The 17725-nt window shown below is 39.3% G+C and overlaps 1 protein-coding gene across 1 annotated transcript; it reads left to right on the forward strand.

Annotated features, from left to right (window-relative positions):
* Positions 1-2511: 2511 nt before the first annotated feature.
* TINCR (TINCR ubiquitin domain containing) lies at positions 2512-15783 on the forward strand. Its single transcript, XM_075191008.1, has 2 exons — positions 2512-2818; positions 14363-15783. Exons 1-2 carry the CDS (start codon positions 2556-2558, stop codon positions 14364-14366), a joined length of 267 nt encoding a protein of 88 aa, XP_075047109.1. The 5' UTR covers positions 2512-2555; the 3' UTR covers positions 14367-15783.
* Positions 15784-17725: the final 1942 nt, after the last annotated feature.

Here is a 17725-nt window from a genome sequence, read left to right on the forward strand (position 1 = left end):
CCCAATACAATTGCCAGGCTCCGCTGAACATCTCTAAATGAATTAAGACCTGAGCTGTCACTTGCCTTTTATGGACTACCTTGCAGCCGATTATTTAGCCAGATGAAGAGCAGAGATCTGATGATAATCGTGTATAGTGTGTACACGTCAATCAATGTGCTGATCGGGATTTTTTAAATTTATTCTGTCGTTGGTATATCGTTAATCATTTACTTCTCTGTAGTGTGTACCCAGCTTTACTGTTATCTTGCAGCTCGGCTTTGACGCGTATCAGTAGTTGTGCACCAATTGTAGGCTCGGTAACTTTTTGGGTATCTGCCACTAATAGCCAAAGGTGAAGGCCTCATTCTCTCTTTGCCACTGCGTGTGTAGAATGGCATGTTGGCAATTTTTTTTTTTCGGCTCTTAACTTTTGCTCAGTAACACTTCTTTTTCGCTTCAACACAGTAAATTTTTTTGGGGTTTTTGTTTTTTGGATTGATTTTGAAACACTGAGTAGTTTGACATCTCCTTGCCCAGATGACGTACTGGGAACATTAACATCAGGACTAGTGACAGAACCTGGTTGCTCATTCTGATCATATGTGGACTGCTTTGAATCCATTCTGAGCACAAAGCACTTGTAGTGCTAAAAATTATTTGGTAAGATACTGCTGACAAATATGACTTTTGACAGCCAGAAATATTTATGCACAATTATGAGGGACACCCCAAAAGCACTGGGGAGTGCTAAAAATTATTTGGTAGATACTGCTGACAAATATGACTTTTGACAGCCAGAAAGATTTATGCACCATTATGAGGGACACCCCAAAAGCACTGGGGAGTGCTAAAAATTATTTGGTAGATACTGCTGACAGATATGACTTTTGACAGCCAGAAATATTTATGCACAATTATGGGGGACACAACAAAAGCACTGAGGAGTGCTAAAAATTATTTGGTAGATACTGCTGACAGATATGACTTTTGACAGCCAGAAATATTTATGCACAATTATGGGGGACACCCCAAAAGCATTGAGGAGTGCTAAAAATTATTTGGTAGATACTGCTGACAGAAATAACTTTTGACAGCCAGAAATATTTATGCACAATTATGGGGGACACCCCAAAAGCACTGAGGAGTGCTAAAAATTATTTGGTAGATACTGTAGATGCTGCTGACAGATATGACTTTTGACAGCCAGAAATATTTATGCACAATTATGGGGGACACCCCAAAAGCACTGGGGAGTGCCAAATATTACAAAAATAAAATAAACCTCTATCCCCCTCTCTTCTCTAGCGATTTTTGTTACAGCAATTGGAATAAGAATATTGTATTCTCTGTCCCTGCTCTAATCAGCCTGTGACTACACCCTGCTCTCTCCCTCTGTCAAATGGCGATGGATTGCTGTGGAGGCAGGTATTTATAATCTTGAAGTATCGCGAGAACCGAGCCACGAGATCCGACGACGTCACAATGACGTTCGGCCTCGATTTGGATTTGGAGCGGGCGGGAGAGCTACTTGGCTCGGTACTCGGATAGGCAAAGTTCGGGTGGGTTCGGTTCTCGTGGAACCGGACCCGCCCATCTCTAACACTAACATAATATGAATAGAATGCTTAGGGCAACATAATAACAATGGGTGTTCACATCATGTTAAAAAAAACAACAAATGTAAGGCTGTGCATGTTCACATGTATTGTTCCCTATTTGCGCAGTTTGGTGTAATAAAATCAAAAGATGCCATCTGTCAATCATAGTGGAAGAGTGTGTTCATGTTAGAATCTTCACATGAGCTATGGCAGAAGGGACCCACGCTGTGTGTTTTCCTGCCAAAGTGCCACCAACCCTGGCTGGAATAGCCAAGTGTTGGTATCATTTTCACGGGGACCCCGATTTTGCCAATACCAGCCTAGGCAGTAGAGATGGTTTTACTTATGGGCCTGGGCCCGCTCGTTTTTTTGTTTTTTTTTATGTATTTATTATTTAACAGCATATATTACTAAAATGTACGCATTTTGTATTTAACCAAGACAATAAAAGATAAGCTTGAATGGAATGCTGTGCAGCATAAATAATATATACAACCCAAAATATAAATATGTAATGAATCAATTAATGTAAGCAAACAATTGCAGATTTGAAACAAATAAAGTTGTAAAACATTTCATTGTTTTCATCTAATGTACACCAATGTAAAGAAACTTCTGTTGATGTGTATTAATTTAGATCAAAGACCAGTAGTTTAGCTGGTGATCAACCAATGTAAAGACATCTGCATTTGAATATAAATCAAAGTTTTCTAGCATTTGGGTTTGGTTACATATGTAAATATCACTGGAAATTAATATGTATTACGGCAGATAAATGTGCGTCTGTATATTAGTTTGTACTATTGTGTTTCAACCTGTCTTTCTACAGGACTGTGCATGCCTTGTTCGCACGTGAGTATACATAAAGTATGCAGCCAATACTAGTCTGACAAGAAACTCCAGAAATTAATTTATTCAGGTTCCTTTTCAAGGTTTGGCCTCTTTGCTGCTAGAAAATACGTAAAACATGCTGATATGGAAAAGCTAAGAAGATTAAGTTTACATTGGGTCAAGTTTGAGATCATAGTTCATGTGCCAGAAGATTGTCAGATGTTTCCTGTAACAGTCAGGCCAACGGACACCATAAAGGACCTTAGAGTTCATTTAGTAAAACAAGGTATCACCTCATGGAAGAAACAATTTACCTACAATGGGAAAGAATTAGGAGAATATGAAACTATTAGAAACCTCAACATCAAAAAAGGAGCTGTTGTTTTACTTGTTAACACAAGTGAAAGGTAAGTAAAATCCTTTTAAAATCAAAGTGATAGATCTAATCATTTATATTTGCTTTCATGTTTCATGCAAACCCTGCTAGGTAAGGATATATCTAGGGAAAAGGTTTGGGGATTTTAATTGAAATACTTTAATATCCTATAAAAAAATATTTGAATGTTTTAGAATTTGACACGTTTTGTTGGAAGCATTGCTCTAATGATTATTCCCCACTGTTATTAGTCATGTACTAGGCTGCTTAGTTAATATGGAGCTCCACAAAGTGCACAACATGGTAATGCCAGACATATGTCATAGCAGTTTTCTTAGGGCTCAGGGTGGATCCTCTTCATCTACACATGCTTTCCTTACCATATTATGTATTATTTATAGTGTACAGTGAATATATGTATGTACAACATACATATATGGCATTTCCTTATACATATACTGATGTATTACATATTTACATTCTGACCCTGTTCTATTGCCCTCCTTGCTGTTTCATTCCTAACTTACGGAACTCTACAATCATTTTGGTGCCTTTTAAAAATATAGGCACCACTGTTACTCACCAGCGCTGCCTCCATTTAAACAGCTGTTATCGCAAGGCCTAAAAAAGGCTAAATTCAATGTCAGACAGTGGGATATTTAGAGTGGTGCTCACATAAATAACAAGGACATTTATTTTAGCTGGCTCTATGATCCTTTCTAAGAATTGATGACATTCATATTTTTATGCACTGGGCAAAGCTTTCTAAAACTCTTTGGAGAGCTCTTAAATGTAGCAAGAATTATTTACAAACGTGAGCTTACTGCGGCAGTGTACATAGCTATCACCTTACCAGACGATCTAGCATGTAAAAATAGGAAACATAATTCACCCCAATGGGCGTTACACAATATCACCACATGAAACAAACAATATTATTAATAATAATAAATATGAATACAGTGTCAGTATAAGTCCATTAATAATCAGATGAATCTTCTAAATTATTTTGTTCAATCAGAACCTCCAGAGCATGTGGAAAAAATTAAATATATATAGCGTAGTATATTGATAAAATATAGCTTCAAAACATGAATAATATATAAATCATATAATCAACTTCAAACATGATTAGTGAAACACAACGATATGAAATATGTAAGTGAACCACAAGCAAGAAAAGGAACCACCTAATAATGTAGAATAAAATATTAAACAAAAGGGGGTATATTTACTAAACTGTGGGTTTGAAAAAGTGAAGATGTTGCCTATAGCAACAAATCAGACTCTAGCTGTCATTTTGTAGAATGTACTAAATAAATGATAGCTAGAATCTGATACCCGCAGTTTAGTAAATATACCCCCAGACATGGGAAGATCTTCTCTGAAGTCTCCCTTCATGCTAATATGCTTACTTGACTCCAAGTAAAACAGACTGGTATGCATCAAATATTAATCTAGTTGAAGAAATGGAGACTTTCTCTAGGGAAAACAAAAAAGGCGGTTGTCTCTTTCCCCTAAAGGACACTGAACCTTTGCATTCTAGCTCATCTGCAGCATCCTTGGGTCCCTATAGGATATTGCTGTAAAACATTTACATCTCATGTTTCTGGTAGGCACATAGACTCTATTGTCTTTATTGGCAAGTGTGTTACCTGTCTATGTTTTACTCCATTTTTTGGAAAATAAATTTGTTTATAAATAAAAGTGAAATAATGCACCAAGGGGTAAATGTATCAAAGTGCGAGTTTGCCAGCGTGTTTAAATCGCAGAAAATCGCGGGTGTTTACCCGCGAGTTTTAAAAAAAAAAAATGGAAATGTAGTAAGCTACGATTTTGACACTCATGTTCAAAATCGCTGGTCATCTCTGGCGATTTTGAGCGATGTAAACACTCACGAGTTTAGCAAACTCTCTGCTTAACCCTAGTGCTGCTTGACTAGTGCTGGTCCCGTGAAAATCGGGGAAAAATTTTGCGTGGGGTCCCCCCGATTTTCACTTTACCAGCACTAGGCAAACCAGCCAGGGTTGGCGGCACTATAGCAGGGGGATGCGCGGCAGGGGTCCCCCTGCCATAATGACTAACCAACCCTAGACTGTTCAGCACTTGGCTGGATTCCCTAGGGAGTGGGGTCTGCCGAAAAAAACGAGCGGGCCCTCCCCTAGAAAGAACCATTTTATTTATTTTATTAATAAATAGATGTGGTTAAAAAAAGCAACAGCATTGCCACAGTTTTTAGGGCAACCTGGCTGGCTGGGACTTGTAGTTCCACAAAAAAAATTGGTGTCAGTTTGTTTTTTTAACACTTTCTCGCCGTATTACCCTACTACCCACAGCCCAGGGGTAGTAGGAAGAGCCCTAGTGCTATCAGCACTGGGCTGGTTCTTTCTAGGGGGGGGGGGGCCCGCTCGTTTTTTTCGGCAGACCCCACTCCCTAGGGAATCCAGCCCAGCACTGAACAGTCTAGGGTTGGTTAGTCATTATGACAAGGGGACCCCTGCCGCGCATCCCCCTGCTATAGTGCCGCCAACCCTGGCTGGTTTGCCTAGTGCTGGTAAAGTGAAAATCGGGGGGACCCCACGCAAAATTTTTCCCCGATTTTCACGGGACCAGCACTAGTCAGGCAGCACTAAGGTTAAGCATAAATAGCTGGGGGGACCTCAGGCTTTTTTTTTTAAAAAACTTTTATTTATTCTTTAACTTTTTAACACTGCCAGGGCAGTGTAACAGTGATGTGTTTCTACAACACGCTGCTATCAAGCAGCGTGTTGTATCTGGCGTGTTTAGAAGCAAACTCTCCTGAGTTTGCTAACTCGCAGCTTCATACATTGGAGACTTGTATAGCTGCAGTAGCAAACAGTGGTGAGTTTGATCTCTGGCGATTTTGCAAGTAGCGAATTTGACAGAATCAGAACTCTGGCGATTTTGTATGAAAACTCAGCTTCATACATCGGTGAGTTTCAACTCTCCTGAGAAAATCGCTGGAGTTGCTAACTCGCACTTTGATACATTTACCCCCATATGTTCCTCCAGTCCTTTGATGTTTAAAATCTTTGAGGATTGTTAGAGGACCGGTGGTAAGTCTCCATTTTTTCAACGTGAAGATCTCTACCCATCTGGGGCCTGATTCATTAGGAAATAAGGCAAAAAAAAATCAGTAAGTTTTCTCCTGGACAAAACCATGTTACTGTTATGATTCCTAGTAAACTCAGCAAGCAGCCACGGAAGTATAATACAAATGTCTTTATTCCAGCAAAATATATAAGCAAGGATTCAGTTCCAGGAACATGCAGGTTTTCATAAACAGGTATAATGAACAGGTATGGCAGGAAGGTACACAGAAATAACTGGTTCCACAGAATACTAATATAGTTTGAATGCAGGGATAATAAGGGTGAGTTACCCAATTCCAGGATGCAAAAGTTTAGTCCAGGAAGCAAACAGAGTCCAGGCAAAGTAAATGTCACAAGCAAACTTGCATAGTCCGGTAATCAGGCCAAGGTCTAAAGTAACGAGAGGTCCAGCAGTATCCAGTATCCAGGCAAGGTTCGGGGTCACGAGCAGACAAGCATAAACAGTAAACAGGCCAAGGTCACAACGGGAGATCAAATATCAGCAGAATCAAACAGGAACAGGGGGAACACAAGCAGCAGCCAGGTATACAAGGATGAACTGCTCAGAGCACAGCTTGAGGCAGGTACTTAAAGCAGTGCAACAGGTGCAGTTCTAATCAGGCATAATGCAAGGTGATTAACTCCTTCAGGCATGTAGAAAAGTTCAGGAACAGAACAGCAGCACCTCTGGTGGTATAAGGTACTGCTGCTAGATACAAATAAAAGGCAGAGTTGTAACAGTTACAATGCAAGGGGTGCATATTAGTTTATTATTTTTAGAGATGGGCGGGTCCGGTTCCCCGAGAACTGAACCCACCCGAACTTTGCCTATCCGAGTACAGGGCGGAGTAGCTCGGTACTCTCCCGCCCGCTCCGAATCCAAATCGAGGCCGAACATCATCGTGACGTCGTCGGATCTCGGGGCTCGGTTCTCGCGATACTTCAAGATTATAAATACACGCCTCCACAGCAATCCATCGCCATTTGACAGAGGGAGAGAGCAGGGTGTAGTCACAGGCTGATTAGAGCAGGGACAGAGAGTACAATATTCTTCTTGCAATTGCTCTAACAAAAATCGCTAGAGAAGAGAGGAGGATAGAGGTTTATTTTTTTTTTTTAATATTTGGCACTTCCCAGTGCTTTTGGGGTGTCCTCCATAATTGTGCATAAATATTTCTGGCTGTCAAAAGTCATATCTGTCAGCAGTATCTACCAAATAATTTTTAGCACTCCTCAGTGCTTTTGGGGTGTCCCCCATAATTGTGCATTAATATTTCTGGCTGTCAAAAGTCATATCTGTCAGCAGTATCTACCAAATAATTTTTAGCACTCCTCAGTGCTTTTGAGGTGTCCCCCATAATTGTTCATAAATATTTCTGGCTGTCAAAAGTCATATCTGTCAGCAGTGTCTACCAAATAATTTTTAGCACTCCTCAGTGCGTTTGGGGTGTCCCCCATAATTGTGCATATATATTTCTGGCTGTCAAAAGTCATATTTGTCAGCAGTATCTTACCAAATAATTTTTACCACTACAAGTGCTTTGCTCACAGAATGGATTCAAAGCAGTCCACATATGATCAGAATGAGCAACCAGGTTCTGTCACCAGTCCTGATGTTAATGTTCCCAGTACGTCATCTGGGCAAGGCGATGTCAAACTACAGAGTGTTTCGAAATCAGTCCAAAAAACAAAATAAAAAAAAAATTTACTGTGTTGAAGCGAAAAAGAAGTGTTACTGAGCAAAAGTTAAGTGCCGATAAAAAAAAAAAAGCCAACATGCCATTCTACACACGCAGTGGCAAAGAGAGAATGAGGCCTTCACCTTTGGCTATTAGTGGCAGATCCAAAAATGTTACCGAGCCTACAAGTGGTGCACAACTACTGTTACGCGTCAAAGCCGAGCTGCAAGATAACAGTAAAGCACTGGAGGATAATGTTTGCTATGAATCAGAAATGACACCGATCCCTGTGGAGAGTCCATCCAACAGTGGGATGTCTAATCGTGAGCATTCTGTTAGTGTACCCATAAAGAAGGGCCCTTTCAGCAGTTCTGCTGATGTGTACCTGATCAGCCTGAGTGTAGCCGGTGATACACAAATTGAGGATGCCACTTTGGAAATAGAAGAGGATGACGGGGAGATTTATAGAGGTGACGAGCTAATGCTAATGAGGATGTTGATGATTATGATGCAGACTGATACCAAATTGCCTTTCTCAATTTGTATTTATATTCTAGAATATATAACGGCTGAATAGTTTTCTATTTTATTCCTAGTGGAGAGGGGATCTGATGCAGACAGATACAAAACTGCCTTTGTCCATTTCTTTGTATATTCAAATTTCTAGTTCTACAGTCTGTGCAGGCTGCTTTTTTTATATTCAACTACAAGTGGAGGGCGGGGGGGGGGTTTAGATAGCCACCAAAGTACCGTGGTACATTTAATTTTACTTTCTAGCTCCACAGTCTGTGCAGGCTGCTTTTTTAATATTCAACTACAAGTGGAGGGCGGGAGGGGGGGCATAGATAGCCACCAAACTACCGTGGTCCATTTAATTTTAATTTCTAGCTCCACAGTCTGTGCAGGCTGCTTTTTTTAATATTCAATATACACCCAAAGACGATGGCTACATTGCCAATAATCAAAGATGGAGGAGGTAGAGAACCAGGTTTGACTGTATAATTTGCAGACAAGTGTTCGGATTAAGGACGGCCTACCAGGGATTAAACTGTTTTTTCATAATTTATTATCTTTAAAATTACCTCACTTATCTAAGAAACTGGTGGAGCAATAAATTAGGTTATTTTAGACAAAAAAAAAATTATTTTTTTCAAAAAAAGCAAAACAAAACCAAACAAAACCAAATCCAAAACCAAAACACGCAAGGGCGGTTTTGCAAAACCAAAACCAAAACCAAAACACGAAGGTAATCCAGATCCAAAATCGAATACAAAACCAAAACACGGGGGTCAGTGACCATCTCTAATTATTTTGCACATAAAACATGTTTTTTCATGTAGCACAGAAATATTTGTTAGCATTAATTTTAAACTGAAATTTATGGTTGATCTAGGACATACCATATCCCAAATTATAAATCTGTCCCAACATTTTAAATTTAGCTCCCCCTCCAATGCAACATGGTTTTGCAAAATTGCAAAGTTACTCATTTTTTTGAGACGAGAAAAGGCAATTGTCAGAGGTAGATCTAAGAGGACAGGAGGGAGAGAAGTTTGATACGAGATTTTAAATGTATGAAGGGGTGGTGGTGTTGAGAGCTTTGTAGGTATGGGTGAGTTATTTGAATTGGATTCTGGAGGATACAGGGAGCAAGTGTGTGGATTTGCAAAGTGGTGCAGCAGATGTGGAGCGATGAGAGCGGAAGATCAGTCTTGATGCAGCATTTAGGATGGTGTGAAGTGTGGCTATATGGGTGTTGGGAATGCTGGATAACAGGAGGTTGCAGTAGTCAAGACGGAAGATGATGAGAGAATGGCTTAGAGTTTTGGTAGCATGTTGAGTAAGAAAAGGGCATGTTGTGACAATGTTTATAAGATGGAATCGACTGGCTGTGCGACAGGGGCAACCGCCCAGGGCGCAACGCTGAAGGTGGGCGCAATTTAGGAATATTTCATTAGGTTAAAATTGAGAGCTAGGGGGGCGGCATTTGTCTTTCTCGCCCCAGGCGCTAGAATTCTAAGTTACAGCTCTGTCGACAGGACTGTGAGAGAGTCTGGATGTGAGGAATATCAGCAGAGAGCAGAGTCAAGTGTGACACCAAGGCCGTGGGCTTAGGAGACTGAGGAAATTGTGGTGTTATTGACAGTGAGGGAAATTTGAAGGGAGGTGGTGATTCCAGCAGGACCGAAGATAATAAGCTCTGTTTTGGATATGTTGAGCTTTAGGTAGTGTTGGGATATCCATGTGGAGATAGTAGAAAGACAGTTGGTTACATGAGATAGTACAGAAGGGGAAGGTAAGGGGAAGAGATACAGATTTGGGGCCTGATTCATTAAGGATCTTAACTTGAGAAACTTCTTATTTCAGTCTCCTGGACAAAACCATGTTACAATGCAAGGGGTGCAAATTAGTATTCTGTTTTGCACATAAGTTAAATACTGACTGTTTTTTCATGTCGCAGGAGACTGAAATAAGAAGTTTCTCAAGTTAACATCCTTAATGAATCAGGCCCTTGGTCATCATCAGCGTAGAGGTGGTACTGGAGGCCAAGTGAGCAAATAAGTGCTCCAAGTGAGGAGGTGTACAATGAAAAAAGTTAGAGGAAGTGGAGGGGAGGATTTGCTAGCGGTAGAAACACTAAAGTGGGGTGGGCATTCCCCGGCACGTGTGTTAGACCTGGCACGCGGACCAATTCTGTCTGGCACGCCGGCGCTGCAGCTACTTCAGTAAAGCAGCCAATGACTGCTGAAACAGAGCTTCTGTGCATACATACTATGAATAGGGGGGATAACTATGGCATACTATGAATAAAGGGGACAACTATGTGGCATATTATGAATAGGGGGGACAACTATGTGGCATACTATGAATTGGGGGACAACCTTGCATACTTTGAATTGGGGGACAACTGTGGCATACTATGAATTGGGGGACAACTGTGGCATGCTATGAATTGGGGGACAACTGTGGCATACTATGATTTGGGGGGACAACCTCGGCATACTTTGAATTGGGGGACAACTGTGGCATACTATGATTTGGGAGGACAACCTTGTCATACTATGAATTGGGGGGACAAGTGTGGCATACTATGATTTGGGGACAACCTTGGCATACTATGAATAGGGCGGACAACTATGTGGCTTACTATGAATAAGGAACAAACTATGTGGCATACTATGAATAGGGGGATAACTATGTGGCATACTATGAATTGGGGGACAACTGTGGCATACTATTGTCACAGAATTTCAGAGATGGCCGCTAACTGGTATTAGCGCAACTGAACAGGGAGGCGCGGAGTCTAACGTACCCCCGGTATTCACCAGGAACCCCCGCAAGGGAGTTTGGGCTTAGCTGCAGAGGGGTATGCAGGTCGCAGTTGTCTAAGACAGTCACCAGTGTAGTGACAGTAATAGACAGGCGTAGTCAGGCAGTCCAGGTCAAAGCCAAACGAGTGGTGCAGTACACAAGGAGGTTCCAGAGAGAAGTCAGGTCAAGCCAAATAGTCAAAACAGCCGGACAGCGTGGTACCAAAACGAAACACAGGAGAATAGTAACAGGAAGCCTAGTCAGAACCGAAGTACCCTGGATGTGAAGTTCAGGAAGCGCTGGAGTAAGAGTGAACCAATACTCAGGCATCCAACATGTGTCAGAGGGTGCTCTGTATACCATAAGGTGCATCCTGAGTGGGTGATGAAGATTTGTTGGTCAGACACACTGACCGATGAGCGCAGATAGCGTCCTGCTGCTAGACAATTGGACGCAGCTGACGAGAAGTTCAGGCATCCGTCTCCTGCAACAAGTGGACGCCTGACAACTATGAATTAGGGGACAACTATGTGGCATACTAAGAATTGGGGGCACATCTATGTGTCATGATATGATTTGAGGGCACAACTATGTGTCATGATATGATTTGGGGGCACAACTATTTGTCATGATATGATTTGGGGGCACAACTATATGGCATGATATGATTTGGGGGCACAACTATGTGGCATGATATGATTTGGGGCACAACTATATGGCATGATATGATTTGGGGCACAACTATGTGGCATACTATTAATTGGGGGCACAACTATGTGGTATAATATGCATTGGGGCACAATTATGAGGCATGATATGAATTTGGTGCTCATCTATGTGGCATAATACAAAGTGGGGGAACTACTATGTGGCATAATTTGAACATTTATTTGCTGGTCCCATTAATATTAATATATTAGCATCATTGGACCTTGGACTTGTGTTTTTATGTATTATCTGCAGTGCCTCTGTTCACCAGAAGTGCTGCTATTTTGCCTTCCCTTTCACCACTAGGGGTTAACTTGTTGCACCAATTATCTCTCGCACCTGAGTGTTTCTCTACTTATACCTGCCACTCCTTGCATACCTTGCTGGTCATTGTTGTTGTTGCTGTTGTACATTGCTGTGTTGTTCCCTGCTGTGCTTCTGTGCCCCATTCTATATCTACTGTTTGGTTTAGCCAATTATTTGGCTTAAATTAATCATGAGTGGGGAGGGGACCATGAATGTCTTTATTGCATATGGCATTTTTGTGTGATTGACTTTTTCTTTTTAAAGAAAGGGCAAAGTGAGCCTACAATGCTCTACTGAAGGATAACTGGAAGGTGCAAAATGCATTTTATTAAAAGTATAGGATGACAATTAAGATCAGAGTTGCTGCCAAAATAAAGTGTTTTTTAGAGTGCGCTCTTCTGCACAGCAAGGGACGCCCTTGTAATGCACCGTCTCCACCCCTTTATCTCATTTCAATATTCTCACTTAGCATTTTTGCACTGCTTCACAAAACTAGGTGCACTGGTTGAGGCGCACAGAACCAAAGAGGATTGTGCTGCTCTTTGTTTCACCTCATAAATTAGGCCCAATTGGTGTCTTATGTTTCCGTTTATAGAGTAAGCCCAATAAATATCGGGACAAAAACCTGTTGATTGTTAAATAGGCCCCATAATAGCAATATGCCTGATGTCGCCCGAAAGTCAATTTCTAATTCAGCCAGGAGTAGTGATATTATAGATAGCTTGTGTGAGGCATTGCTAAAACAATTACTTAGGGAACCAACAAGTAAGGAAGCAATCTTAGATTTAGTTCTCCTAATTGGTGACATATGAGCGTATATACGTCAAAAAAATAAGCTCTAAAGAGCCGCATGTAAAAATAACATATTTACACCAACATGCATCCAGCTCTGCATGAGTAGCAAATGTTTAAGGTTTATGTCAGATGTACTTACACCCAAATATACTTACACCCAACTAGGTCATAAGCACAAGCAAAGTTTTTAATGTTTGTTTTGATAGCAAAAAAGTATCTCTCCTATTATGACAGAGCCTTTTAGATGGATTAACAAAACAATTTGAGATACGTCTAATAAACGGGATATACTGTCTTTGAATACTTTAGAATTATCATTCACAGTTTATGCAAAGTTGAGCAGTACTGTACTGTTAGCCTGGTAATCTTTTCATCACTATTTTTAACTGGGAAATTGATACTCATTTTTATCACTTGCATTTCCTCCATAAATTATGTATTTCATCTAAAGTGTGGACACATTTGTACTATGTTTAATATTTTTGTATGAGCCGAGCAAAAAAATGTTATTTATGCTATAATATACGGGGGGCTTATATAAGTTGCAGCCAGTTTCGTTGGTATAAGTTTCTGACATATATTTACTAAAGTTATATCAACTATTATGTGAAAATGATGTGTGAATATTACATATTGCTTGGCGCTTTCTTATTATTTTTGTGTATCTCTATGTGCAATGTTTGCCATTCCTTTAGATCTGCTGACAGCCAGTGTAGCCTACCGCTTTTTAACTGTATTAATTATTTTTTTTTGGTTATTAGAGTTCCTAGGTGTTCCTTTCTAATATATACAATGCAGGAGAAACTAATAACTAGAGTCCTAGTATATATCAGTCAGTGTGGTGCTTTAATATACAGTCACCAGTAGATCAGAAATGCATCATCATTATCATCAGCTATTTATATAGCGCCGCTAATTCCGTAGTACATCTGTATTATTATAGATTTTATTTATGGTTTACATGGGAAGCTAAGTTTGTTTGCAGATGATACAAAGATTTGTAACAGGGTTTATACTAGAGTAGGGATAAATCAAATGACTAGTGATTTATAGAAAATACAGGAATTGACTAAAGTGTAATACGTAATACATCCAAATGTAAAATTATGCATGTGCAACATAAAACTCTGGAAGCAGAATACAGAATAAATGGTGATGTAATGGCTAACAACATAGGAAACATAGGAAATGGGCCTTGCAGTTATAGTCTCAGATAATATGAAGGCAATCAAGCAGCAGAGTCAAGTAGTGGGAAAAGCCAATAGAATACATGGTTGTATGGGAAGAGTTCAGGGTCATTTTATGAATACAGTGTGTGCAAGAGTATTTCAAAGATCTTTCATATATCCTTGACATTAGACTGTATATATATATATATATATATATATATATATATATATATATATATTTACCTCTACAAGAGTGATAATTAACTAGAAACTCCCAGAGCCAGGAAGAAAAGCGCTCACTGCAGAAAGGAATATTAATAAGACTATGCAGCCCGCAAATTTTAGAAGTTTGTGGCAACGTATTTTATTAACTTGTTACAATAGCAGGTTACTGTCTCTTAAACATACTACTATTAGCTAAATAGTAAGTACGAAGAAAATCAATTATTTACAGTTTGTTAAATTTATTTACACCTTTTTTTTTGGACCACAGGTAAATGCACTTCAATGCCACAGAAGTATTTGAGAGCGGACTGAATTTGTTGCATATGCCCAAAGAAGATGCATCCTTTGATGGAAAAGGATCTCCGAATTTAAGGAGGTGCATTGGTTAAACTGACCATATCTGGTCTCAGTGACCATTTCACAGATTGTGACTTGAAGTTTAGAGGAAAGGTACACTGTGACCTCAGGAAAAAGTGACCAAATAACAAGCTTCCTCATTTCAGGGAATTAGTCTGAATCACTTGTATTTGCATGAAAAATGTTTTGACCTCTACATGGTTCTACAATGTTAGGACTCTCTCAAGACAAATTCCAAATCCTGGGAGCCATTCTTTCATAAACTGAGGATTTTCAGTTGTAATACACTCCCTTATACTGGTGTCTCCCGGTTTGCACTAATGCACTTCGTTTTGCACATGACCCGAAAAATGGTGACATTTTTTGAATAGTCAGATATTTTCTATCATAATGTATAAAATTAAAATGTAAAGAAGCCTAACTCTCCATAAGGATTTCTCACCTCATTCATGTTAACGTTTCCTGTTTTCATCAATCTCGTTGCTTGTTTCACCCAAGTCTTGTTGTTATTATTATCTAACTCAGGAAAGTATGATGACATCAGGGCTGTCTACTGAAATTGCATTTATGGATTTTGCGTTTCCAAAAAATTGGTTTATTTGCAATAAACAGTCCACTTTCTTTGTCCTATGTACCTAGAATGAGCAAACTGCCAGTGGGAAAAGCTTCACCCTCAATAATGATGGAATACTCTGTGTTGTTTTTATGGATGTCTTATATTATTTCAGTATTAAATAGGAAAGTGCAGCTATTTCTTATCGGATGAAATATTATTTAATTAGTGAACCATTCAAGAGGGAATACTGTATAATATTATTTTCCTCTGCAATGTTTGGTACTGCAAAATGCATAATAAATCATATACTTATTATACACCTCAAAGGCTACCTACACATTTGTCACCTGTTGTCTGCCCTAAAAATAATCAAGTTTTTTTAATATTTTGAGAATTCAAATATTACAAATAATATTTCTCCAAAGCACCTTAATGTGCTTCAGTGTATTGTACAGGCGTTACATTATTGTGCCTGGTTCCTGTACAAATGTGTTGCAGAGGCTCCTTCACGTGCTACAATGTGCATGAAGTCACAACCATGTCTGCACTTACTGTGAAGAGCTAGAACCTTGAATATGCAGAGATGCTGGACGTAGTTTTGCTGTGGCAGTGAGGTTATATACAACTGTGATATCTTTTTTTTTTTTTTTTTGCAAACCTGTTATCCAAAAAAATCCAAAAACCAGAAAGAATAACAGTAAATCATTGCTGCTGTTACAGATATGTCATATACAAAAACAGGATGACAAAGTGCCTCCTTCTTCACAGTCACTGGGAAGGGGAAAGACAATAGCGATTGTAAATGCCATTTAGTATATTTTAGACATGACACTTCCCATTCTGGAAAATTTACTTATACAGAAAACTGTAAGTGCCAAGCATTTTTGGACAATATATTCCATACCTGCATTTCTTTGCAATTCACAATTTTATAGTAACATTTATTTCTTTACTGGGCACGATCCACAGAGAAGAAATTGCTCCATGTCTTTATTTAATGAGAACATTTGCCATTTACATGCTTTAGATTATTAATATTGTAATTGGTGCTTTTGTGATAACCTCCTCCTTCTCTTTTATACCTATTGTAAATCAGAAACCCGTATAGTGATGTTTTTTGTTTTTACCATTATATGTTTAATAAAATATGTAATTATTTTTGCATTCTATTGTTTTTCTTCTTCTACCTATTTAAGTGCTCAGACAAAATATCACACCTTCAGCTATGAAACTATTCTAATAGCAAGCCCTAATAATGTCTACTACATTTAATTTTTTCTGGTCTGTCTTTAGTCCCTGATATTCAAATAAGCTATTCCATTTCTGGAGCAATGACTTCTTGTTTTCAGTGTTTTTGCTGACCACACATATGGGCTGAAAAGCAAGAGACAGGACCTCTGGCTGATATATTCACAGACATGGTTTGTAAAACTGGACAAGTGTCAAAGAATAATCCCTTTGGGGATCAATGATGTGGTTAATGCATTTGGAACTTGGAGAAAATCTTCAGGACCAACTGATAAAGAAATCATTTACATATACTGAGCTATGTCCCTTGGTTTTTTTCCCAGTTATTGCATAATTTTGTTAAGTTGCCACTGATTATGCAACTTCTCAATTGTACTGAATGGCATTGTCCAACTCAGTTACTTAATGCTATGTCTGCTTATAATATTGGTGTAATATGTGTATAGTGGTAGTTATGACAATGAGGAATTGATTTAAGCTCCATCACGGTAATGTGATGTCACACACTTGGAATTTTTATATTAATATAATCTGGATTGTTTGGGATCCATATGTTTCTGATATCACAGTGTGCACGGCCAGCTTTTTCCCACAGGGTGTCTATTATACGATCCTGCAGACAAACTGAATCACTCTTGTTTGAAGTGGACTTTCTCAGTTTGATTTTGGTTTTATATTGTACATACAGACAAAATTATGTGGAATTTGGAACATTGATATATGGTTTAATTAGATTATTATTTTAGGAATAAATTGTTTTTTATTATCCATTTAACAGATTTTTACCTTTGAGCCATATATATCCAATGATCTGCTGCACCTAACACATATTGATCCTACTGCTAGAGACACAGTGATTTAGTCACATCTATTATATACGTCATTAGCCTTATCTCTGGTTCAAATGTGGTAATAATTGCACACAATTATTTGCACAATGGTTGTTTTAGGTCAGCCTACATCAGAGCACCGTCATCATTTTATGGTGCAACTCTATACCCTGATATATACATAAGTGTTGGTACTTGTAATATAAATAGTTTCTGTTCACATCTCCCCCTATAATAAGTGCTGTTCACATCTAATTTCATATACATTTCTACCTCTTCCTATAATAGTTTGAGGAGCGCTGCATCACCTCTTTATGTATATTGTTTGAAGATCCGCAGCTGCTCCTTCCCTATTAATAGACACCATCCTAGGGTATAACCTGTGCGCACAAATAACTTTTATATTTGTGCGCCCATGGGGCCAGTCCTAGACTATTAGGGGCCAGCCCCAACTGGGCTCTTGGTGGCTGACGTCTCCCCAGGAACCAGCCACCTTACTACAGGTGCTGCGCGGATCAGCCCAGGGTTGCTGTCCCCCTTCCCCTTTCTTATTCTCACATCCTCCTTCTTTCTGCCCCCTGCTCCTGGCGGGTGTGCATATTTCTGAAGACTGACTGACTGCCTGTCTGAGCTGACAGCT

The sequence above is a fragment of the Mixophyes fleayi genome, chromosome 1 (assembly GCF_038048845.1).
Source record: "Mixophyes fleayi isolate aMixFle1 chromosome 1, aMixFle1.hap1, whole genome shotgun sequence".
In the NCBI taxonomy this organism is placed as follows: domain Eukaryota; kingdom Metazoa; phylum Chordata; class Amphibia; order Anura; family Limnodynastidae; genus Mixophyes; species Mixophyes fleayi.

What these genes read in the sequence shown, in the direction of transcription:
- TINCR (XM_075191008.1), top strand. Translation starts at nt 2,556, where the DNA reads ATGGAAAAGCTAAGAAGATTAAGTTTACATTGGGTCAAGTTTGAGATC.